Genomic DNA, 26,228 nt, shown 5'->3' on the forward strand with positions numbered 1-26,228 from the left:
GTTGGCAGGAGGGAGGGGCTGGGGAAGCGAGGAGCAGATTCTTCTTTCTATGAGCAGGGCTCACAGGGGAGCGGTTCAAAGTATCGCCCTCTCTTGCCTGGCTTGCAACAGCTGCTTCCTAGCGGCTCCCTTCTTCCCATCTGCCTTCCCCTGTCTTCTCTACCGCCACCCTAAGCATCTTTCTAAAACTGCTAAGTTGATTCAAATTAAATAAAATGACAGTTCTGCTCCTCAGTCACACAGGCTGCATTTCAAATGCTCATCAGCCACAGGTGGCCAGCAGCTAACCCACTGGGCGTCACAGACACAGAACATTTCCATCATCGCAGAACATTTGTTCTGCTGGGGAGCAGTGGTCGAAATGCAAACTTGAGTCTGTCACTCACCTCCGAGAGCTCTTCAGTGGCTCCCTATTCTGTTAGAATAAAGCCCACCCCCTGCACCCGCTCGGCTCAGCCAAAAGACCCTCTTGCTCTGACACATCCATCCTCCCCTGTGAAGTTCCCTCTTCTGCCCTGTGCTGATGGTCTCTGCTGAGTCTCTGCCAAGGATACTTACTTCCCCCATGCTTTCATTCATTTATTCTGTTAAAATGCATTTTTTGAGTACCAACTCTGTGCCATTCGTTCCACAAGTACTTGGCAGACAGAACAAAAAAGATAGTTTCCTGCCTTCAGGGGGCTTTCAATCTAGTGTGGCAGACAGGTCATAAACAAGGAAACACCCATGAATATGTAATTACACACTGTGGTGTTATAAAGGAAAACACCAGAGGACCTGGAGAGAAAAGTAACAGGAGTGCACCTAATCTAGATGCCTGAGATAACTGCAGTTTTGTTTTTATTTTTATTTGTTTTAGAGACAGGATCTAACTATGTTTCCTAGGCTGAGCTTGAACTCCTGGCCTGAAGCAGTCCTCCCACCTTGGCCTCCCAAGGAGTTGGGATTACAGGCGCGAGCCACCATGTCCAGCTGGAGATGACATTTAAATGGAGACCTGCTTAAGGAGGAACCAGTTAGGTGGAGAATGGGAGGAAAAGAATTCTAGGCAGAGGGAATAGTACGTGCAAGGTCTGCCTGGAAAACTATACACCGTTTAAAAATCTCTGAAGCTTACCCTAATATTACCCCCATGCAGGCTGCAGCTAACCCATCATTCTCTCCTTCCGTACGCATCCCCCTATGATAGCCAAAGTCACCCTATATGGGATTCAGTTGTGGACTTGTCTCCCCATAAGACTGCAAGCTTCTTAAGGGCAGGGGCTGAATCTTACTCATCTGTCTTTGTATTCTGAACATAGAGCACAGAGCTTGACACACAGAAGGTGCTCAATTAACATTTGCTAACTTGAACCAAGTATCTTTACTTTCCTACTTGATTGCCTCCAATTTCCTCCTCATCCATTTCCCCCTCTCCCTGCCGACCATGCCCACTCAACTTACGAGATATATTTTTCTGATTTGTTAAATTTCTTCTCAAGGTACTTGGCTGATGTCTTGCTGGGGATCTTCACCATGGAGAGCTCTTTGTTGTAACGGGTCAGGTTGCAGGGTGTCCTGCAGAGACAGTAATTGCTGTCCTTTTCCGCCAGCAGACCTGGAGGGGTGAGGGAGGTGGGGCTTAGTCAGGTGTGAGGACTGGGATTTCGAAGGGCCCAGAGTAGCTGGATTCTAGCAGCTGAGAAGTGAGGTGGGAAGGGGTGCCGGTCCGGGGAAAGTGAGCGGCGGGGATTGTGGAGAGTGGGGAGCTGGGCTTTTGCTGTAGGTTGAGCTTGTTTTCCTTCTGCTTCCTTTAACTGTCATGTCATTCTTTATAAATTGTTGAAATGTCGCCACTTTTGCAGAGGTCTCCAAGAGAATCCTAGTGCCCTCAGCTTCCCATGGCTCCTAGCCTCAGTATTCTCATCCACAGAGTGAGCCACCATCAACACAAATGTGGGAGACCATTTTTCCTGAAACCCAGGGCTCTGTGCCATTACTGCTGGGGCTCCCTCACAGCCAATGCCCACCTCCTCTGGGTTAGGATGTAGGCAAAGATCCTTCATTCCTTTCCCTGGAGGCCACTCCCTACATCTGGAACCCTTCTGGCCCTCTCCTCTCTTCTTCCAATTAGACATAAAATTTAAGGCACCATTTCCCTCTGACAAAGACTTTCTCCCTGATCAAACTTAGCCAGGCTCTTCAGCGCCCCGTTCTCAACTAGGCCTTGACCTTGGCCCCCATCCATGCTGGGCTGCCCAGCCCAGTTTTAGCAAGAATCCTGCTAAAGTCAGTTTAGAGAGAACCCCCAACCCTTGATATCTGATCACCCTGGCCTGCCTTCAGCAAGATTTCCCCCTACCATGGATGTTTTCTCTGGGTAATTTTCCATCTACTGACCCCTTGCTCTGCTTGATGGCTGTGAATCTCCAGCTGTCTTGGCTGTATTCTGAGTTGAGCTCCATCCCTTTCCCCTATTGTGATACTCTTGACACCTGCAATTGCCCTGAATAAAGACTTCCTTACCATTTTAAATAGTGTCAGAATGATTTTTTTCTTTAACACCTCCCTTCCCCTTTCCTCTAGCCACTCAGTGTTTCAGGCTACCCTGGGTTTTGCTGAGTCTTTGCATACATCAGAAGTCACTCCCTCTCCTCTCAGCCCGGCCTCCCTCTCTAGTCCTCCTGGAGGCATTTGGACCTGAGGCCAGCACTGCCCCACTTGGCTCCAGCAAGTGCAGATGCTGAACAAACTTGAGTGCACATCGTTTAAAAATTCTGCCTGTTTTGATTATAAACCATTTCCTGGGTCCAGAGAGTGGGGAGCATGCAGAGCGGGTCTAGCATTGGGGCTGCAGCTTGCAGTCTCCTTCCCTTCTAGTTTTCCAGCTGGGGAACCAGCAGAGTTCTTCTAACTGGCAGGCCCCCAGCAGGCCCCTTGGGGAGGAGGAAGGAGCGTGCTCTGTGTTTTCCATTTGCACACATAGAATGCAAACCTGAGCTTACCTCTCCAGCCCTCCGCCACCTCCCCCAGGCTCAGTGGAGCATAAGAAAGATGGGACTTCAGAATCACCTTGGCCTCCCCATGTAGACACTACCAGAGTGAGTGTGTGAGGGGAGGTATTGCCAAGCTTCTCTGGTGCCCACCTGGCTGTCCACTGTCTATCCCCTCTCCTCCTCTGTCCTCTCCCCTGCATTCTTCAGCACCCTCCATTTCCCCCAAAACTTACTCCTTCTCCATCTCCACCTTCCACACCTCCTTTCTCTCCCCCAGTCCCATTTCCAGCCCTCATCTCTTGCACCAATTCCCTCCCCAACCTTCTCTTCTTCCTCCTCTCCATCTCCCTCTCCCATCCCTGCAGTGACTCTACCCTGCCAGCCACTTTCTTCTTAACCTTTCTCCATTCCTTCTTCTGCTTGATCTTTCCCCACACCAAGATGATCTCTACGATCTCAATCTCAGGCCCCCTGCCCCCATGATTCCATCTGTCCCCTGAGTACTGACCTAGGGCAGGCTCTGCACACTCCTTGTGCTGCTCAGGGGTACAGAAAGGGGCATCCCCTGCAAAGAAGAAACACCAGACAGTTACTCGGGCAGGAACATTCATGTCAGAAAACCTCCTCTGCTTTGGGCTGAGGGAAGGGGTGCCTCCTGGCAGTTGAAGGGCAGCAGCTGCCAGTGGGCAGTTCAAAGGAAGCCTTGGATCACAGTGCACCACTGAGCTGGAAGGCTGGCTTATGATCTGCTAAGTGAGTTTGGGCAGGCTGTTCACCTCCTTGAGCAGGAGACAGTAGGATCTGTATGGCTGACTTCTCCCATGTTGCTCTGTAGGTCCAGCCAGCTCCTGTGGGTGACAGGTGAGCTCACCTTGAGAATTGAGACTGGGGAGGCAGTGATGAGCACCTTGTACTCCTGGCTATACATCATCTTCTTTAACCCATACAGGTGCCCTTTGAGTTGGAAGTACTGTATCTGTTTTACCCGTGAGAGTTTTGAGGCTTACACATACTGCCTTCCCAGGACACCAAGGCTGGCAGTGATGAAGGTGGGCTTTGAACAGAGGTCAGCCTGATCCAGAGCTTAAGGCTCTTCTCAAGACAACCACACTTCTGTATGGGAACAAGGGTTGCACTGTGTTTCTTCATTGCTTTGTTCATAATTCAACATTAGTAACCGAGATATCAGTATTAGTGCACGGGTGTGATTGACATGTCTACTGCTTGCCTTTGGCAAAGGTTGGTGGGGAAAACCTCACTGGCTGGTGGCCTAGTCTGAGCATCAGATGAGTAACATTCCCCAATGTGAGTTCTCCTCGCTGGGTTCTCTTTGTAGAAATCCAGGATCTTTTTTTCTTTTTTTTACCAAGTGCCAAAGTTCAAGTCCACCATAATGTTTTTTCCTTATCATTTTCCCAAAAACCTTTCTCAGAGCTGAAGAGTCAATATGCTTTCTCCTTTCCAAAAACAACAGATCGAATGACATGTTTCCCTGTTTGCTTTGTCTTCTAGGAATTTCACAGGCCATTTTATTATTATTCTTATTTAAAACATACACATTTATTATTATGTTACAGTTTTGTAGGTCAGAAGTTAGATATAGGTTTCATTGGTCCAGAATCAAGGTGTTGGGTGGGAGGCCAATGTTCTTTTTGGAGGCTGTAGGGGAGAATTCATTTCCTCGCCTTTCCCAGCTTCTAGAGGCCACCCCCACATTCACTGGCCACCCACATGCATTGACTCCCCACATTCTTCCATCTTCAGATTGAACAAGTTTGCATCTCTCTGACCCTTCTTTCACAGTCACATCTCCCTCTGGCCCTGGCTGGAAAGGGGCATTGATTTTGAGGACTCTGATCAGATGGGGCCCACCTAGATAATCTCCCCACTTAAAGTTGGTAACCTTAATCATTTTGGCAAAGTCCCTTTTGACAGAGGCAATTTTAAAGATCAGTAATTTAAATCTTAGATTACTAAGGAAATTGCTGATAACGAATAAAATAATTCAGAATGTAGCAGTGAGGATGTTCATTTCAGCATGGGCTATAATAAAAAACAATTGGTAATGAACCGAATGTCCAGTATAAGGATTTAGTTAAATAAAATTGAATGAAGTATGATATAACCATGAAATAGCAGCCACTAAATATAATAGCAACATTCCTGGCACATAGTGGGTCTTCAGTCAACATGACTTTTGGTTCCCTCTTCCAATATGCTAAATAACAACCACTGACTTTTTGTAGTTTACAAAGCACTTTCATATCCTAGCCTAATTTTCACCTTATAACAACTAATGATTGTGTCTTAAAGGTCGTAAAAGTGGGAAGAGAGAGGTTTAGTAACCATGTCTCACAGTAAATGAGTGGAAGAGCCTGAATTAGAAACCAAGGCCCCACTCGCGCTTCCTTGCTGCCACACCACGTTCTTCCTCCTCAGATCAGCTTTCCACTCTGCACTTCAGCCTCTGATGCGCCAACTGCATGAGATGGCCACGTGGCATTGTTAGTCTGACATCAGAGGTGTCATTACATGCACGTTTATTTGCTGGCTAATAGAACTTTGCCTCATTTGAAGGAGTGCTAGACATTTGGATGCAAAAAGGGGAAACATCTGGATGAAAGCAACAAACATCTGGATGCTCAAACATGTACTACATGAGATGCAAGAATTGTAAGCATCCAGTTATCTGGACACTATACTCTCAGAGGTAAGAGCAGGAGACAATTGGCAAACATTGAACACTGGGAAGAGCATTCCCCAAACACTGGATGCTTCTGGACAGCAGGATGCTGCTTTGGTTGCTGGACTAGAATTTCCACCTGCCCTCTAAATGTTTAGGCACCAAATCACAGAGTCTTCCCAGAATATCACCCTTTCGGATGCTAGTGAAGTGGGTGAAGTGTTTCCCATTAGGACGAGAAATGCAAGGCGGGTCCCAGGCAGGTCCCAGGGCCCTGTGGCCGCCCTGCTCTGGCACTGACCTGGCATGTGGACCATGCGGCAGTTGCAGTTTTCCACGATGTAGCGGGTCTCACAGTCAATCCTACAGGCGGTGATACTGTAAACAGGAAAAAAGTCGAGGCCCATCTCTGAGGATCGGCACTCACCCCACGGTGGGGGCAGGTATGTGAGCTGCAAGACAGGAAGGAGGGGGCGGCAGTCAGCCTCCACAGACTCAGTGGCTGGTTCATTTACTTAATCAACAAATAATTATTGAGCATTTACATACCATTAACTTTATAGACCTTCAACATCTGGCTCCAATACTAGTTTTCTTACCTTAAATTTTTTTTTTTCCTAGGGGTAAAATTTCACTATGTTGCCCAGGCTGGCTTCAAACTCCTGGGCTCAAGTGATCCTCCTGTCTCGGCCTCTCTAGTACCTGGGACTAGAGGTGTGCACCATCACACCCAGCCATAATTTATCTTTTATAGCCTTCCCATAAATGCGGTTCCTCTCTGAATCTCTTAGCCACTCCCACATTTTGTCATCTCACATCTCTTGGAAAGACTCAACTAAATTCCACTCTCTTGGTTTGAGAAGTTGGAAGCTCAGACCTAAACTTGGAGGACAAAACTCAGAATAACCTAGACCCAGAGGAAGACTCAGAATGAAATCACTCTAGGCACTATCCTTGTTATTTATAGTTCTGGGCCTGGACTAGAGAGACTCTTCCAGGTCATGCTGTAGAGGGCACCTTCTCCCTTTGAAGAAAATTACACTCCTATTCTCAGAGGTTCAGTGATCATAAATGTTCTCCTAGCATCTATGGGACTTGCCTAGTGGGAATGGGAAGGGTGAAGGATGAGGGAACTAATGGTGGTTGAACATTTTCCATGTGTTAAGTCCTTCATATTCATTTTTTAAGATTAAAGAATAAAAACACAATAAAGTGTACAAATAATAAGTGCACTGTTCAATATATTTTAACAAATGTGTATGTATACCCATGTAACCAGCACACTAACCAAGATAGACCACATTTTAAATCACCCCGGAAAGTTCGTTTCTGTCCCTGTCCAATCAGTCCCCTACCTCCCCAGGTAAACGCAGTTATGAATTCTTGCACCACAGGTTGCCTTTGCCTGTTCTCAAACTTCATTTAAATGAAAGCTTACACTGTGTGTTCTTTTGGCACTAGCTTCTTTCACTCAACGTCATGTTTTTGAGGTTCATCTACATGGTTGTTTGCACCAGGAGTTTTCTCCTTTTTATTGCTGAATAGTTTTCCAGCATTATGTATGACTACACTACACTGTGGTTGTCCATTCACCTGATGATGGGCATTTGGATTCTTTCCAGTTTTTGACAATCATGAAAAAAACTGCTATGAATATTTATACATAAGTCATTTTGTGGACATGTGATTTAGTTTTTCTTGAGTAAATGGCTAGCAGTGGAGTAGCTGGTTGGTAAGATAGGTATAGGCACAACTTGATAAGAAACTGCCCAACTGTTATCCAAAGTGGTCTTTCTATTTTATAGTTCCACCAGTAGTGTCTGAGAATTCTCATTACTCCACATGCATGCCAACTCTTGACTTCATCCGCCTTTTTGATTTTAGCCATTTTTGTAGGTATATAGTTGTGTCTCATTTGTATTTGCAGTTCTCTGATGGATGATTTTGAGCACAATTTTATGTGTTTATTGGTCATTTGTATATAATCTTTTGTCCATTAAAAATTATTTTTTTAACTTTTACTTTGGGGTTGTAAGAGTTGTTTGTATATTGTTGGCCTCAAGTCCTTTGTCAGATACCTGTATTGTAAATATTTTGTCTATACCGTCTATAGTCTGTGGCTTACCTTTTCATTTTCTTAATGGTATCCATTTAAAAAAATCAAAACAAAAGATATAATTGATATACAATAAAATGCATCAATTTTAACGTATAATTTAATAAATTTTTACAAGTGTATAATACCCTTGTAATAACTACCCTAATCAGATACGGAACCTTTTCACGAACCCCCAGAATTTCCTATTCGCAGTCACTCTCTCCTCACCAACCTTCAGACAACCCCCAATCTGCTTTCTGTTGTTATAAACTAGGTTTGCCTGTGTTAGTATTGTATATAAATAGAATCAGACAGTACACATCTTTTTGTGTCTGGCTTCTTTCTCTCAGCATAATGTTTTTGAGACTCATTCATGGTTTTGCATGTATCGGTAGTTCATTCTTTATTATTGCCTTGCTGTATTGGCTAGAAACTCCAGGATCATACTGGAAAAAAACTGGAGGGAGAGGATATCTTGAATTGTTCCTGATCTTAGGAAAGAGCATTCATTATTTTACCATAATATATTAGACATATATTTTTCTTAGATGCACTTGTCAGATTGAGGAAATTCTGTCTTATTTTTCATTTGTGGAGAGTTTTTATCATCAATGGATACTATATTTTGGCAAATATGTTTTCTACTTCTATTGAGATGCCCACCTGATTTTTTTCTTCATTCTATTAACACAGCGAATGGTATTGATTGATCTGTCCATGTTGAACCCATCTTACATTCCTGGGCTAAACTCCACTTAGTCATAATATATTATCTTCCTTATATATTGCTCTATTGAATTTGTGGAGTTTTTTTTGCATCTATGTTTCAGAGGCATATTATATTTAATTTACTTTTCTTATAATCTCGTTGTCAAGTTTTGGTATTGGGAGTATGCTGACCTCATAAAAGGAGTTATGAAGTGTTTTCTCTTTCTCTATTTTCTAAATTTGTATAGACTTGGTACCATTTCTAACTTAAATGTTTGATAGAATTTGCCAGTGAAGCCATCTGGACATGGTGATTGTGTGTACGCGTGTGAAGATTTTTAATTATGAATTCAATTCCTTTAATAGATATAGAGACGTTCAGATTTTCTATTTTTATTCTTGTGCTAGTTTTGGTAAGTTGTGTTTTTTTCTCAAGGAATTTGTTGATTTCATCTAGATTTTTAAATTTGTTGGCAAAAAGTTGTACGTAATATTCTCTTATCATTTTTTAATGTCTGTAGGATCTATAGTTATGTCTTTTCATGACTGATTATTGGTAATTTGTATTCCATTTTTCCTTATTGTTAATAATTTCTAATTTCATTATGCTTTGGTCAGAAACATACTCCCCATGGTTTCATTTCTTTAACATTCATTGGGATATTTTTATGATACTGACCCATAAAAATAGATCAATGTTCAATCTTGCTGAATGTTCCATGTGCACCTGAAAACTATATGCATTCTGTAACTGTTGGTATACTGTTTTATAAAAGGTAATTGGATTTAGTTGTCTAATAGTGTTGCTTGGATCTTCTATATCTTTACTAATTTTTTGGTCTACTTATTCATCAATTTATGAGAGAGGAGTGTCAAAATTTCTAACTATGACTATGGGTTTGTCTGTTTCTCCCTTTAGTTTTCTCAATTTTTGCTTTGGGTATTTCTGAAACTTATAAGGCATATACATAATTAGGATTGCTGCATCTTCCTGACGACTTGATCCTATTATCATCGTGAATAATCATCTCATGCAATGTCTTTGTCCTGAAGTTTACTTTTCATGACAACAGACATGGCAGCTTTATTCTCCTATTTATCTTTTTCCATCTTTTCTTTTGTTTTCATCCTTTTACTTTTAACTGTCAGAATCTTTATATATTTAAGGTATATCTCTTTTTGAATGTGTTTTTAAGGTACATCTATTTGAGTGTTGTATTTTATCCCGTCTGACAATCTCTGCCTTTTCATTGGAGGCTTTGATCTATTTAGACGTAATACAATTCTTGGTATAGTCGGGTTGAAGTTATCATGTTGTTCTTTGCTTCCTATTTGTCCCCATTTTCACTTCTTCTTTTGTTATCTCTTTTCTGACTCTTTTTGGGTTAATTGAATATCGTTTTAGTTCATTCTGTTTTCTCCGTTGACTTTCGATTTATACTTCTTTGTATTATTACTTTCAGTTGTTCTAGGATTCACAATATTCATCCTTAATATCACAATATACCTTGAATTAATATTATATAAGTTCACATGCAATTCTATTTATATTGTTTCTGTGTCATACATTTTATCTCTACCTCTGTTATAAACACTATCATATACTGTTTTGTGTTTTTTTTTGAGCTGGAGTGCAGTGGCTTGATCTTGGATCACTGCAATCTCTGTCTCCTGGGTTCAAGCAATTCTCCTGCCTCAGCCTCCTGAATAGCTGGGACTACAGGCAGGCACCACCATGCCCAGTTAACTTTTGTATTTTTAGTAGAGGCAGAGTTTCATCATGTTGGTCAGGTTGGTCTGCAAGAAGCATTATGAACGATGAAAATGGTATATATGTGGATAAATATAAAATATGTTTTCTTTCTTAGCTTCTTCAAAAGTCATTTGATATCATTTCCCATCAGGCTGAATAATTTCTTTTAAATTTTTGTTTCTTTTTTTTTTGAATGGGTTTACTTGTGGCAAAATTTCTCAGTTTTCATTGAAATATGTAATGTTGGGCTGGGCATGGTGGCTCATGCCTGTAATCCCAACACTTTGGGAGGCAAGGCAGAAGGATTCCTTAAGACAAGGAGTTCAAGACTAGCCTAGGCAACATAGTGATATTGATGGCAGTGGCTGCTGACATCATACCAACTGCAGCAGGGAAGCACAGCTGGTGCTGCACACTCCCTGGAGCCAGTGGGAGCCCTGCCCCTTCTGAGTTAAGACTAGAGTTCCCCAGGCCACTGCAGCCACCCAAACCGCAGCTGCAGACCCAGGCCTCCTGCTCTATAGAGCAAACAGTCCCCAAACTGCAGCTGTGGATCCCAGACTTCCTGTGCTCTGAGGGGAGCCGGCAACAGGTAGAATCTGCCTTCCCAGCTGCAGCTGCAGCTGTGGCACCCATGGCCGCAGACCTGGGCCTCCCACTCCAGGAAACAGGAGCAGGGGACAAGCAGGAGCCTTGCCCCTTCCAAGTTGGCGGGTGGGAACTCCCAGGTACAGCTTTGGCTGCCCTCCCAGGTGCAGGACCTGGGCATCTCTGCAGCCTGCACCCTCAGTGGCCCCAGAAAGTACCACCCCCGACCCATTCTTGCAGGCTCGTGGGTGTCTGCTCCCACTGCCTGACCTCTCTCTGCTCCTGGAGCCTCTTCTGAATCTGGAGCGAGGTTAAGGGCTGAGCCCCAGGGCCATGAATGACAGCAGAAGGCAGATTGATTCCTGGCCAGAAGGAGCCAGGTCCCCAGTAAGTCCCCACCTTCAGAACAGGGAAGGCCTGAAGGCTGTGGGCCAGGCTTCCAGTCCTGCCCACTGGAGTTGGAACTCAAGTGCCTCTTCCAGGCCCATACATGGCTGCCCATGCATGAATCAGCATGTACTCTCTCCCCTCTGAGGTCCATAAAAGCCCTGGGCTCAGCCAGAGCAGAACAGAGGATCACCAGAGGACTAAGAGGTCAGAGAGATGAGGGGACAGGACAACCAGCTTCACAGAGGAGTACTCTCTCTGCTGATAGTTGGAGGTGATGGGATGACCAGATGCAGAGAGGAGTACCTTCTCCACTGAGAGCTACAGAGATGACCTGCCAGCAGAGAGGAGCTACCCTCCAGGGCCTCCTCTCTGCTGAGAGCTGAACACTCGATGGGTTGAGCTGCCTACAGAGAGGACCTACCCACCCCTCTGTGCTGTTTTAACACTAAATAAAACTCTTCTTCACCCTTCAGTTGTCTGCATCCTTTGTTCGTCCTGGATGCTGGACAAGTACTCAAGCAAAGGTACCGTGGCCATAGAGGTTTTCAGCCAGAAAAATAGACACCCTAGAGATCCCATAACAATACCCTGTCTCTAGCAAGTAAAAAAATAACCAGGTGTCATAGTGCACCCCTGTAGTCTCAGCTACTCAGGAGGCTGAGGTGGGAGGATCTCTTGGGCCTAGGAGTTCAAGGCTACAGTTAGCTATGATTGTGCCACTGCACTCCAGCCTGGGTGACAGAGAATGAGACTCCTCTAAAACAAACAAACAAACAAACACCAAAATCCAACTAAAAAATCCCGCAATGTCTTAGTTTTTTATTTGTTTTTGAAACATTTGGCTATAGATGGAATTCTAGGTTGATAAGTGTTTTCTTCCAGCATTTCAAAGGTGTTATTCCTCTGTGTTCTGGCCTCCATTGTTTCTGATGAGAATCAGTCCTATTCACTTTATTGCTCCCTGCAAGCATTATGACCCCTTTTCTCCCTCTGGCTGCCTTTGTGATTTTGCCTCCATCTTTGCTTCTCAGGATTTAAACTACATTATGCTTAAGCATGGTTTTCTTTGTAGTTATCCTGCTTGGGGATTCCTGAGAATCCTGGACCTGTGAAATGATGCTTTTGAACAAATTTGAAAAAATATTAGCCAGTATTTCTTCAACTATTTTTCTGCCTCATTCTGTCTCTCCTCTCTGGGATACCATTTATATGCATGTTGGACTACTTGATACTATTTGCAAGTCATTGGGGCTCTATTCCCTTCCATTAGTCTTTCTTCTCTTTATATAATATTTTAATAATTTTTATTAACCCGTGCTCGAGTTTGGCATTCATTTATTGTTCTGTATCCAGTCTTCGACTGATTCCATACCACAATTTGTAAATTTCAGATAGTGTATTTTTCAGTTCTAGGACTGTCGTTTTTTAAAAAAGTTTTCCATATCTTGACTAAAAGTTTCTCATTATTTACATCTTTTTCTGCAATTATTTAACATGCTTATCCTTGTTACTGTAAAGTTGCCGTTTTCTAATTCTGACACTGGGATTATATGTGAATCTATTTCTACTGGTGGTTTATTTTTCTTTTCATTTTTTTTTCTCTTTCTTCATCTGTCTAGGAGTTTTTGATTGTATACTGGGAGACAGTCATTTTTATTACATACTGAACATTTAGGATAACTGTTTTTGGTGACTCTGGGTAGATTATGTTTCTCTGAATACTACTGAGTTTTGTTCTCGCAGGTGGTTAAATTAATGGTGAACTACTTTGATTTTGTGGCGACATTGTTTAAGGCTTTGTTTAGAGATAGGTATATTTTAGTTTTGTCCTTAGTCCTGGGGTTTAGCTCCTGGCCTTGGGATGTGATCTTAACTCCTAAGGAATAACACGTCTGGGTTTAATGGAAAGCCTGAGTTGTTCATCAGGATTTTCTAATTTGGTAAGACTTAGATTGCAGTCTGTCCCCCATGCAGCGGCAGCAGCTGAAATTACTGCTCAGCTCTTTCAACTGTTGTTGTCCCCCTGGGTTTTTTTAGACTCTCTCCCTATCCACATCCAGTTCAAAGTTCAACCTAGAATTTTAGGGGGGTTTGTGTAAAAATTTGAGGGCTCCTCCTCTGTGGTCCCTCCTTTCCAGAATTTTCCCTTCTAATTTTCAGCCTTTCTGGCAACTCTGAATACTGATTTCTGGTTCTTTAACTTAATGCCTGCTGGTTTCTGGTTGAGCTCCATCCCCAGTCTTCCCCTAGAACTTTGAAATGCCCTCAAGGGAGAAGTCAGGTAAATAAACGTGTGCCCTCCAGTTTGAGCCTGCTTTCCATCTCACTCCAGTGCTGTCAAAGAGTACTTTAAAAATATTTTGTCCACAGTTTATGATTGCTCTTTCCAGGAGAGTTAGTCTGCTATTAGCTTCTCCACTATTACTGAAAACCAAAAGGCTTTATACTTACTTACTTTAATATTTGCAGAGCTTTTTTTTTTTTGAGGTAGATGTTCCTATTATCATGTTATTGATAAGAAAACTGAGTTTCAGAAGGGTTAAGTAGCCTGTGCAAGATCACATACCCTGTGCGGGGCAGAGCCAGCAGACTTCTGATCCTAAACTTGTGCTTGCTCGTGACACTGTGCCACAATGCCCCACATGTCAAGGAAATGGATGGGAGGGATGGAGAAACCCTCCAAGGGGGACTTTTCAGACTTTATTTATTTAGTTTTAGAGACAGAGTCTTGCTCTATTGCCCAGGCTGGAGTGCAGTGCCATGATCATAGCTCACTGCAGCCTTGAACTCCTGGACTCAAGCGATCTTCCTGCCTCAGCCTCCCAAGGAGTTAGGACTACAGGCATGTGCCACTACAGTCAGCTAATATTTTGTACTTTTTTTTTTTTTTTTTTTTGCAGAGATGGAATCTTGTTAGGGTCTCAGTCCTCCTGCCTCTGCCTCCTAAAGCACCGGGATTACAGGTGTGAGCCATCGTGCCCAGCCTTTCTTTTGTTTTTATCTAAATGTCCTGTTCTTCCTTTCCCATGAAAGTTTGCTCTACTTTGTCATATTCCTTTTTCTTTTCAGTTTATGAGCTAAGCAGGCTTTCACAGAGATTTCCTGTATGACTTCGAGTAAGTTACTGCTCCCCTCTGACCCTTAGTTTCCCATCTGTAAATAGGAAGGAATTGGGGGTAGACCACAGCCAAGTCCCATTCGAGTGTTGATATTCTCTGGTTTAGAATTTATTAGATCCCCTACATTGCTCAATATTGGATTCATGAACACATAATCTGGAGTTTGGAAGGACTAATCATGCCTTTTGGGCAGTGACTGTGGGTCTAAAATGATGTAGATTAACTTTGCGGGGGAAACTCATTTCTTTCTCTTCTACTAAAATGTGTTCTTACAATGGTTGGACAAAGAATGGAGCTGGTGAAGCTCTGGAGACAGGCCAAGGTTTGTTCAGGGTCAGCCACTTCCCCCTCTTTTTTTGCAGAGGTCATAATTCAGATACCTCACCTACCCTGCTGGGGCTGGTTCATCATTTGCTCTATCAGCATCTCAGAAGCCTCACATACAACAGCAGCTGGAAAATTACTGTGTGCACAGCACAGCACCGACTCTTGCTTACCAATGAGTGTCTGAAAGTGGGTTGGAGTATTTGTTTATCCTGAGTAAGCGAAGCCTCAGGGGGACCCTGAAGCATCATTTCCAAATATCTGAAGGACTGTCTCAGGGAAGAAGAATTAGATTTGTTTTCTGGCATCCCAAGGGAAAGGCAGACACAAGAATAGTTGTAATAAGGAACATGGGATGATGATAATGTTAATTTTTGTTGCAGGCACTGTGGTAGGCACATTATAAGCATTGGATAAATTCTGGCTCAACATAAGGAAGAACTTTCTAACCCACTGGTATAATTCAATAATAAAATCACTGTCCTGGGAGTGAGTTCTCCGTCACCAGCGCTGTTCAAGCAGAAACTATGCAACTACTCGTCTGGGATGGGAAGAGAGATTGATTCAAGCATTGAGTGTACAGTTAGATGAGATGACTTCCATGGTCTCTTAAGCCCCTGTGTCTCTTCACAGACCTAAACTCTATTATTCTAATATGAGAATGGGAGATAGCAGAATGACCCATGTAGAACCTTGAACTCCACTCTTTCATGAGATAGCTGTATTACTTTGGGTAAACTACACAGCCCCATCCCTCAGCCCCAGCTTTTAGTTTCCTTATCTGATTCACTAAGTTCAGTGCCCAGATGCTAGTAGATGCTTGCCAAATCTTAGTTCTCATCTCCTTCTCTTAATAAACTCCTTCAAGTCTTTCTATCTTTTCATTTATTCAACAAATATCCCGGCCGGGCTCAGTGGCTCATGCCTGTAATCCCAGTACTTTGGGAGGCCGAGGTGGGAGAATCATGAGGTCAGGAGTTCGAGACCAGCCTGACCAACATGATGAAACCCCATCTCTACTAAAAATACAAAAATTAGCTGGGTGTGGTGGCACACACCTGTAATCTCAGCTACTCAGGAGGCTGAGGCAGGAGAATTGCTTGAACCCAGGAGACAGAAATGGTGCCACTACATTCCAGCCTGGGAGACAGAGCAAGACTCCATCTCAAAAACAAAAAACAAACAAACAAAAAAAATTCCAGCTCCACCTTTCCACCTTGGCTCTCTTTACAATTTGGCTGAAGAGGCCAGCAAATCTCTGCCATTTTTGGCTTAAGTTATTTTGAATTGAATTTCTTGTGATGAAGACTCCTGCCCGGTTCAATTCAAGATGTCACTGGGCATGGGTCTATGGGAGTGGAGCTGGGAGAGAGATCTGCGCTACAGACTTGAATGTGGGAGTCATTAGTGTGTAATGAAGCTGTGTGGTGGATGAGCTAGCTCAGAGATAGAGGAGAGACACCCAGGATTGAGATGCTCCTGAATGTACTTGACAACTCATCCTCCCCCACCTCTTTCTCCACTGTGCCATGGAATGGGAGGCTTTGATAATTGCTTAAATTTACGAACTGGGCAAGGAAGGCAGAACTTTTGTGAATGAATACCCTGGTGCATGTCTTTCATCGCTCCACTGTCTGAAGCCTCCCTCCACAGCCGCTTTCATTTTGTAGAGAGAAGCTGATGTTTGCCCTTAACCTGCCTGGGGACATCCTTGTGTTGTTCTTCAATCATTGACTTTTCCAGCCTCTCCCAGACCAAAGATCCCAAGGTACACCAGCAGGTGGCGCTGTAGCTAGCACAGTGGCCCAAGGCCCCCTGCGCAGCCCTCGCAGCCTTAACGGGAGTCCAGGTAATCTCCCAGCATTTGCCAAGCTCCCTGGGCCCTTTCCTCCTTTGTGTCTGCAGCTCACACTCTGAGGCCTTGACTAAGATTCTGCTGTGAGTGGATGCCGAGATGATGAAACTGCCTAAGAGTCTGTTGCTTCTCTCCTGGAAAGGGCAGAAAGCATGTATGAGGGGAGAGGAAAAAGGAGGGAAGGAGGGAAACAGGGAGAGACACCCCCCTGGCTCACTTGATACCCACCTGGCTCTTCTGTTATGTCAGCCACTAGGCCTCCTGCAGCAGGGATTGGACATGGTGCTCACAGGGCTGTTCCAGACATTTGCTCACATGGACCAAATCCCTTTAAGCTTGAGGGTATCCCTGAGTGTTCCTGCCCAGGGGAAGGTCGGGATCCTCAGCCTTGCCTGGCCTGGCCTGGCCTCCTTCCTTTCCTCACAGACCCGTGTGTCTGAGATCCTGGCTTGTCTTCTGCTGGAAAGGCCCATTTAAGAGTCTGTGCTCCGTGGTCAAGACTAAGCTGGGTTTGAATCCTGGCCCCAACACCACCTTAGCTGGGGGGCCTTAGACAATTGGCTGAGCCTCTCTGACCTTGTCTTCTGCATGAGAATCAACCCTGAGATGCTGGCTACTTCAGAGGATGCTGTGAGTTTTGAACATGTTAAAGTATGTGTAACCCAGCTATTATCCTTGGCTGACATCTGCTCTCTGTTCTGCATAATAGGACCTGACATAAAATGCAGCCCCTTGTTAAGCTGTACAGAATGCCCACTCTCCCAAGGCATTAGAACATACGGAATATTAGAACTCAGAAGGAGTTGGAGGAGGGGTCTACCTCAGAGCAAAGCAAAACCTTTGACTGGAAGAGAGGATTCTACTCCTCCTTCACCTGCCCTATCCTGCTCCCTCCCCATCTTTTTATCTCTTTCTTCTCCCTCTTCCTTTTTCTCTCACTCATGTGCTCCTACCCTTTTCGAGGAGCAGAATCAACATGTTCCTAAGCAGTTTCATCCTATTTTGAAGTCTTGGCACTGGGCAACATCCTCTCCCACAGAGTCTCGCCATATCATAGTATTTTCCCAAGGAAAGGAAGTTCCCTCCCCTAGAGGAATTCCAAGGCTAGATGTTAAGATATTTTTCTGCCTTGTTGTGTAACAAGTTGGAGCATCTCCAAGAGTGCCTGATGCATAATAGATGCTGAATAAACGGCAGCCATGGTCTCACAGTGAGTCAGTATTGCCCTTCTATCTCCCCAATTAGGGGGTCGACTCAGGGAGTGCAGTGAGCGATGGCTGGAGCCCACCTGGCCACGCCATTGCATCAGTCATGAAGAGACACACTCCAATGACCCGTGGTTCCAATGAAGGCTTCTCTCTGGGATCTGTCTGCGTGTTATTGGCTGGAAAGCTAGCATTCAATGGTTTTGATCACCTCTTCACAATGGTGCCAGCAATGCAATGTAGTGGGTGGCGGTGTGAGAAGAGCACTACTGGGGCAGGAATTGTAACCTCTCTGAGCCTTACTCATCTGCTGCACTGAATCAGGGGTCTGGACCAGAGAGTTGCTCATCTCCAGGGTCCTCAAAGTCTTTGAGTCTATACATCTCACTTACTGCCATCCAGGACAGAGGGTGGGAGGTGAATGGGCTACTCTCAGATGACTAGGGTGGTCTAAATATTTAGCTCAGAACATATTTTCTTCCTTTTCTCTGTCTGGAGAAACTGAACAAGACAAGGCCAGCATGACCCTGGCTTAGAGCCAGCAGAAAGCCTTCTCTCTGGGAAAAACCGCCTTGGGAGTGGAGGCAAGAAGTCTCCTTTGCAATCTTTTTCAGAGAGCATAGTCAAAAGGAGTGTTCAGCTTGCTCAGCGAGGCTCTATCATTGACAAGATAGTGCTCAACCTGATGGACGTGTCCTCTGAGAGTGCGGGAGACAGGAGTGGGAGTATACTCTGGGCTGTTACCTTGTTGGGAGCCTCAGAAACGCTTTTGTCAGCCCAACCAGCCCAGTGGTCCAACCCAGTTGTATAAAGACTTCATTGGCCAGGCGTAGTGGCTCACGCCTGTAATCCCAGCACTTTAGGAGGCCAAAGCGGGTGGATCACGAGGTCAAGAGATCAAGACCATCCTGGCCAACATGGTGAAATCCTGTCTCTACTAAAAATAAAAGAATTAGCCAGGCATGGTGGCATGCACCTGTGGTCCCAGCTACTTGGGAGGCTGAGGCAGAAGAATTGCTTGAACCCAGGAGGCGGAGGTTGCAGTAAGCCGAGATTGCACCACTGCACTCCAGCCTGGCGACAGAGCAAGTCTCCCTCTCAAAAAAAAAAAAAAAAAAAAAAAAGACTTCATTAATTCCTAGGATGTGTTAGGCACAGGGCCAGACACTGGGGCTATAGAGATGAATAAAACAGGGTACTTGCTCTCAAGGGGCCCCTGTTTGCCAGAGGCCTTCCTGCTACCATCTTGAGGCATATCTCCAGAGCCCTGGAGTCTTTTCTCTCCCTCCTCCTCTTGCCCACACAGCTGAGGGTGGTGGGAAGAACTGATGAGCTGTGTAGTCTTGGTCAAGTTACCTAAATACTCTGGGCCTCAGTTTCCTTATCTATAAAACAGAAATAATAATCTGCAACTCCCAGGACTTCCATAGACATGGAGGTACCTTGCACAGTGTTGACATGCATTTGTTGAGTCTGAATCTTTAGGTCAGGGAAGCACTTATGAAAGTCCTTTATTTAAGGTGGCAGTATGGTGGCTGGTTCTGTTTGCCTGTCCTAATTGCCATCCTCCTCTCAGAACATCCCCATGTCTCTTCTAGCTCACTGGATCTCAGGGTTTGACACATAGTGGGTGCTTGATGCTTGTTTGTTGAATGAATGAATGAATGAGCAAATGAATGAATTTCCCTATCCTGCTTTCTCCCAGCCCCAGACCAGAGGATAAGTAGGAGAAACTGACTCCACTAAGTCAGAACTCAGGTTCTAACCACTGGAATTGACAATTCCCCTTTGGCTAGGGCTGTCCTAAATGCTCCTTCTGTGGGTGTCAGCTGAGTTCTGCCCTGTGCTGAACCAGGCTGAAGCTAGGCAGGAGTGGAAGGTTCATGCTGGTCTTCATGGGCTCTGCAGTGACGTAGACTTAGCACTGAATCACATCTGAGTCCTGGACTAGTCGATAGCTGGTTTTCCAGTGTGACCTTGAGCATGACTCTCAACCTCTCTGGGCCTCTGGGCCTCATCTGTAACAGGCACTGTGCTTCAAGAGGCCCCAGGTTCTAGGATCGGGTGGCCCTGTGAGGTCCCCGTTTCTAGCCTTGTGCTTTGTGAGCTCCCCTCTTTTTCCCACCTCCCACTATAAATGCAAATTTTTGTTTTGCCCACCCAGAAGGAGAGCAAATCAGAGCCTGCTTTTTGAGCCGTAATTTCCAGTTAGATGTTTATATTGCATTCTGCTGCATGATTTAAGTGTGTTTGAATATGATTATTATTGTGCTCCTTTTAAACAATTTGAAAATCAAACCCACCAATCAGCAGGTAGCAGAGGCAGCAGAGGGGTCTCAGGGGAGACATGTCCTTGTAGGCAGCGCAGAAGTGGTGAGACACCCTCCTCCTGCCTCTGCCTGGCTTCAGTAAGGGTTCAACCCAGAAGGTCAAAGCAGAAAGGATGAGATCAAGAATAAGCAAAAGTCACTGTTAAGAGATGGAGCAGTAACACCTGCCAGTTGGTGCCTGTGGATTAAAAGGGATTTAAAAATCTCATCTCTTTTAATCCCCACAATAACCCTGTGAGGTTAGGTACTACTTGCCCAAAAGACTGACTGCCGATTAACTGATGGTATAAATATAGCTGATATTTGTTGAATCCTTACTGTGTGCCAGGCACTGTTCTAATAATTTTACTAGAACCAGCTCATTGCATGCTTATAACAGCGTTAAGGGATTGAAACTTTGATCGTCTCTGTTGTATACCTGGTGAGACTGGAGCCCAGAAAGCTTACATGATTCTGGTCACATTGGACTGTAGGTGGCCTCGCTGGGATTGGAACCCAGCAGACCATACTTTTTGCAACCACCTGATACTGCTTTGCCTAAAGAAAGAATATACCACAGCAGGGTGGGGTCCACAGGAAGCAGAGGTAATTATTGGGTGGGTGGATGCAAGCCATTGCAGAGATTTTTGAGACAGGGATATGAGTTCTGCAGACTCCAATTTGGGAAATATTGCATAGACTCATCGAACAGCTTAGTTCTCATGACAAGCTTGCCAATTAAATATTATCCCCACTTTACCGATGAGCAAACATCAGTCACTTGCCACACTGCTAAGAAAGTGTCAGTCGCAGGATTCAAAAGCAAGCTGATCTGACCACAAGGCTACTGATGTGGAGTCAGAGGACATCCTAATCTCAGCTCTGCCGTTAACTGGCTGTTGTCTCTAGGAGACTTAGCATTTTTATCTGCAGCATGTGGGTTCAGAATAGACAACCTGTTGTGTAGTACAGGTGGTGGGTGCCCTATAAGGCAAACCAGGTGACTGCTCCCCACCCCGCAATACTGAGCATATGGCAGACATCACCAGTCAACCACAGACATGATCTTAGAACTTATCTGAACACTGCCATTTGATTGAAATTGGAACTGAGAGGGAATGTTCCATTTTGGGAGGCTTCATATGTGGAAACCATCAAACCACACATTGCTAAATATTCACAGAGAACAGACAAAACTTATTATGTATTATATAAAATACAGAATGTGCTCAGCATGACTTCCCCACAAGAACAGTAACCACAACCTGCCCGCTTGTGAAGGAATGTCCCTGACTGGTGTTTGGACAATCAGACCATGCAGGGAATCATCTGGGGATGCCCTGCTCCTGCCCTGGAACCACACACAGTTGCTTGTTGTGCTGGCTGGAAGTGAAGTTGTAGTAGTAGCTGATATAGCACTTTGATGAGCAACAAAAATCAATTTAAAAAGTGAACTACCATGGTTCGTGATGGATAAAATAATAAGCTCATATCCCTTACAAAAATGTCTATGAGTGGGAGAGAATGTGATAAGAGCAGAAAATGTGAATTGGTTATGCAAAAAAGCAAGAGGATTGTTTTTTTTGAAAGCCTATAACTTGACTCATTCTAACATGACTTTTGTCTTGGGCCTTATTGGCTCTAGATATGCCTCTGGAGCCCAGTGAAAACCCTTTAAGCTTTGACATCATAAGAGCAGAGACAGCTTCTGCAGTTTTGCTTCCATCCATCTGTCCATCTATCTGTCCATCCATCCATCCATCCTTTCACATCCCCCACCTGTCCACCTTCCACATGTCCAATAATGATTTTTTTTTTTTTGATAGTGAGTCTTGCTCTGTTGCCCAGGCTGGAGTGGCAGTGGCAAGATCTTGGCTCACTGCAACCTCTGCCTTCTGGGTTCAAGTGATTCTCCTGCCTCAGTCTCTCAAGTAGCTGAGATTACAGGCATCCGAAACCATGCCTAGCTAACTTCTGTATTTTAGTAAAGATGAGATTTCACCATATTGGTCAGGCTAGTCTAGAACTCCTGACCTCAAATGATCCGTCTACCTTGGCCTCCCAAAGGCTGGGATTACAGGAATGAACCACTGTGCCTTGCCCCAGTAAACATTTGTTGAGCACCTAATCTGTTCCAGAAACACTGCTAGGAATTGAGGCTATGAAGATGAATAATACGTGATTCCTACATCCAATGGGTTTAGTCTAAAAGAACAGACATGCAAATAACCAAGCAAGTGCTAGAGTGGGGCCATAATGTTCAGGCATCGTGGGGGCACTGAGGAGGGCATGGTCTGACTAACTGTGGGTGCCATGCAGAAAAGACTTTATGGAGGAGGTGGTCACCTTTGAGCTGAGTTTAGAAAGACTGTGTGGTTTATTAGGCGGATCAGGAGTGGGAAGGGTGTTCTGGGTAGAGGGAACTGCATGGGCAAAGACACAGAGATATAAAGAGGCCCAGCCTGGTCGGGGAGGCTCAGGCAACTCAGCAAGGCTGGCATGTGGGTGAGTGTTGGGCTGGGGTGCAATGCCAGGTGCCTATGGAGCAGCCCCAACGCTGTACCAGCTGAGCGACTGAACGGTTCTCCATAATCGTTATTGTGAATCCTACACAGGCAGTGAATATACTTCACTAGTAGGTATCGCGCCCCTGTTAAATCCATGCCCTCCCCTCCTCTCCCCAGCATAAGAGCCGCCTCGGCAAGAAGAGCGTTTTCCGTGTGCCTGTGCATGCCGACGCACCATTATAATCACAACTTCATCGGGAAACAATTTCTTGGGCGAATGCTGTCGGTGCCGCAGGAAGCATGTTCCCAGCAAATTGCCTCCGTGTGTGATTTGTTGATTGAAACAGGGAGAGGAGAAGTGTTTCAGGGATGCGGGTGGGGAGGTGGCCTTGTCCACAGGAAGGAGCCTGGGCTTTGGAGTCACCCAGGTCTGGCTTGGCTGATGGGGGGCCAGCCAGGCACTTTGCCTCTCAGAGCTCAGGTTTTCTCCAGCCCCTCCAGCCATGGGCTAGGCTATCAGCTTAAGCATGCCTTCATCTTTTCTGGGCTAGGGTCATGGGGAGGTCCATCATCTGACCTGTCAGTGCTGCTGGCATCCTCAAGACATGGTACTGGTGGGGAGAGTCCTGATCCCTCTGTAAGCTAGAAAGGGGCAATTTTCATTCCAGACTACATCTCTGCTCTGCATTTTCTCCCCACACTGCCTCCTCCCCCTCCTCTTCCTCCTTTTCTTTTTCTGGTTGCATTTCCATTTTTCTAAGAAAATTCCTCAGTCCAACTTCCACCCTCAGCTGAAGAGTCTGAAAAGGTCAGCAGGAGTGACCTTTCTCTATGTGAATTGGACCGTCTCAGAGCTGCCAGGTACAGCTGTGCAGAGCGTGCACTGTGCAACTGCAAAAAGTTCTACTCACATGGACTAAGGTGTGAATGACGCTTCCCGCGAGTGTACAGGCACAGTCCTGAGCTGTTTGTTTCCCTGTACTGTGGCCCCATCTGGGGCTTGACTGTGCTCCTGGGCTAGTCATCCATCTTCAATTCCCAGCATCCCACTCTTCCCCTTCACATAGATTACACCTATTACATTTACATGGCAATGGAGACATTCCTGGATGAGTGAGCAGGGCAGGGGTTTGGGGTAGGGTCAGGAGTGTGTTTGTGGGGGCACAAATTGGCTTACGTTCACTATCTGTTTTGGAATAGCATCCTTTTATTTCTTTGCTTTTTTCAATGGGTAGATTTGAAATGGAAGTTGGGTCCAAGTTAGAATATTTGCTTAATGGGTTTTCTTAAAGTAGAGCACACCTCAATGCATTTGCTGCAATTTTGGCTTTTGCTCTATTGAAAACCCACTTTCACCACACCTGAGTGGGAAATGAAGGAGTGTCTTTTGTCCCAGGGTGGCTTTTGCCCAGGCTGGGAGTGTGAGTCAGTGGGTGCTGGGTATGTGTGTGTGTGGGGAGCTGAATACAGGGGAAGCCTGCCTAGCTCTGGCCTCTGCAGCCCACCTGTCCTCCCCTCCAGCTACGCTCCCCCTCCGCAACCTTAACCCTCCATAGCCTCAGAACAGATTTGGAACTAGGCAGGAGTGTTTTCAGCTGACCCAGCACCACACGTCAGGTCTTAGCTCTGAATAAGAAAGGAAGGGGAGGCTGTTGAGCCCCTGCGTGGGCGGCAACGTGTCAGGGTCTCTGTGTGTGCAGCTTCAGTTAATATTCACAACAATTCTCCCTTGAGTAGCAGCTGCAGCAGATTGACAGTTCCGTGCCCGACACTCCACCAGGGAGGCCGCTGGAGGCCCGGCAGAGGCGTCCGCATAAGCCCCAGCCGCCTTCTCCCTTTGGGCCTCTACTGCAGGGGCAGGGGGCCCACAGGGCAGAAGCAACCCCGGAGCCCAGGCTCAACAGCTGGATGAGTTTCCTCCCCGAGCTCGTGATGCCACGTGATTAAAGCTCTGCTGCATCCCTCAGAGCCTGAGATGGCCTTGCAGGAAGCTCTGTGCGCACCAAGCAGTTGCCATAAAATTCATCTTTTATTGTCCCCTTCTTGGATCTTTTCAGTGGGGGAATAGTGGATGCTTATAGGCATAAAACACGTGTGGCTTTTATGGGATTCTGCCGGGGTGAAATGTGGGATTCAAACTTTATGCTCTTGACCCCCTTCCCTCTCAGAGGTGAGGGTGAATTCCCTGCCCTCATCCCTAGAAATGCTGCAATCCTTGGCATACTGGGGCACATGCCTCACATGGGTCAGAGCTACTTTACAGCTTCCCCCACACCACTTTTTTTTTTTTTTTTTGCAACAGGGTCTCTCTGTCACTCAGGCTAGAGTGCAGCAACAGCACCATCATAGCTCACTGTACCCTCTATCTCCTGGACTCAAGCAACCCTCCCACCTCAGCCTCTGAAATAGTTGAAACTACAGGCACATGCTACCCATCCCTGGCTAATTTTGTTATTTTTTTGTAGAGACAGGGTCTCACTATGTTGCTCAGGCTGGTCTTGAACTCCTGGGATCAAGAAATTCTCCCACCTCAGCCTCCCAAAGTGCTGGGATTACAGGCACGAGCCACCACACCTGGCCTTACTTACAGTCTTAAAAAATACCCCTTTCTTTTCCATTAAATGATTTCAGTTGCATATGGCTGAGCCAGTAGTCTGGTGTGACTGCCAGCATTGGGTTTAAAGTCTCTGGGGTGCATCATGAAAACTCTGAATGGGAATTGGGCAGATGCTGCCCTTCATAGATGTCATCTTGAATGCTTTGACCATTAGGAAGGACTACGATGGAAAGACAAATACACCACCTGCCTCAGGAGTTTAAAGTCATTTGCACCTGTGATGGACTGAATTGTCCATCTCTCCTCCCAAAATTTCATATATCGAAGCCCTAACCTCCAATGTGACAATATTTGGAGACAGATCCTTTAAGGAAGTAATTAAGGTTAAACCTGGTGATAAGGTTGGAGTCCCTGATGTCTGTTGAAGAGGAAGAGACAGCAGAGCTCTTTCTCTCTCCACGTGAGCACTGAGGAAAGGCCATGTGAGGACACAGCAAGAAGGTGGCTGTTCGCAAGCCTGGAAGAGAGTCCCCACTGGAAACCAACCCTGGCGCCCTGATCTCAGACTTGCAGCCTCCAGAAATAAGAGATGGTAAAGGTCTGTTGTTTAAGCCACTCAATCTGTGGCATTTTTGCTATGGCACCCCGAGCTGACTAAGACAGAATCTCTCATCTCTCTTATGAACAGGCACACTTCAGTTTGTGAACGAGTAAAACCCCATGGCTTCTTGATCACTGCTCACTAGGGCCTCTTGTCCCTGAAGATCATATCTTAGGAAACTTGGGGATGGCCAGTGAGCTCACACTTGAATGTATCTCTCAGGACTAACCTATGGCCAGGAAGAATTTTGACAGTCAAATCCAGGTAAGGGTCTCAATTTCTGGATGGGCCTTGCATGTCCTAATGTATGCATCCTATCAGTTATGGTTATTACTCTCATTTTCCAGAAGAGGAAATGGAGTCAAGAGAGACCATGTCACCTGCTTCAGATTACACAGGTGGTGCAGTCTAGTCCTTGAAATCTGCCCTAGGTCTGGAGCCCTTAAAGACCTGCTCCAGGTCTTAAAAACCTGACTAGTTTCCCCAGCGCCCCCTGAATGGCAGTTCTCCCTGGGTCCTGTAGGCCCATCCCAGGGCCTGGAGTTCCAGGTTGGGT

At 45.4% G+C, this 26,228-nt stretch overlaps 1 protein-coding gene across 2 annotated transcripts in view; it reads right to left on the reverse strand.

Moving 5' to 3' along the window:
• Nucleotides 1-26,228, reverse strand: part of ASIC2 (acid sensing ion channel subunit 2) — a 1,063,183-nt gene that overhangs the window by 9,314 nt on the left and 1,027,641 nt on the right. For both annotated transcript variants that reach the window (XM_064367696.1, XM_012449248.3), the window contains exons 4-6: nucleotides 5,960-6,110; nucleotides 3,484-3,540; nucleotides 1,444-1,597 (exon numbers count right to left, since the gene is read on the reverse strand). In XM_064367696.1, coding sequence (XP_064223766.1) covers nucleotides 1,444-1,597; nucleotides 3,484-3,540; nucleotides 5,960-6,110 — 362 coding nt within the window. The remainder of the gene's footprint in view (nucleotides 1-1,443; nucleotides 1,598-3,483; nucleotides 3,541-5,959; nucleotides 6,111-26,228) is intronic.

The sequence above is a fragment of the Aotus nancymaae genome, unplaced genomic scaffold (genome assembly GCF_030222135.1).
Source record: "Aotus nancymaae isolate 86718 unplaced genomic scaffold, 86718_ANA_hifiasm-v0.15.2.pri h1tg000072l, whole genome shotgun sequence".
Classification (NCBI taxonomy): Eukaryota; Metazoa; Chordata; class Mammalia; order Primates; family Aotidae; genus Aotus; species Aotus nancymaae.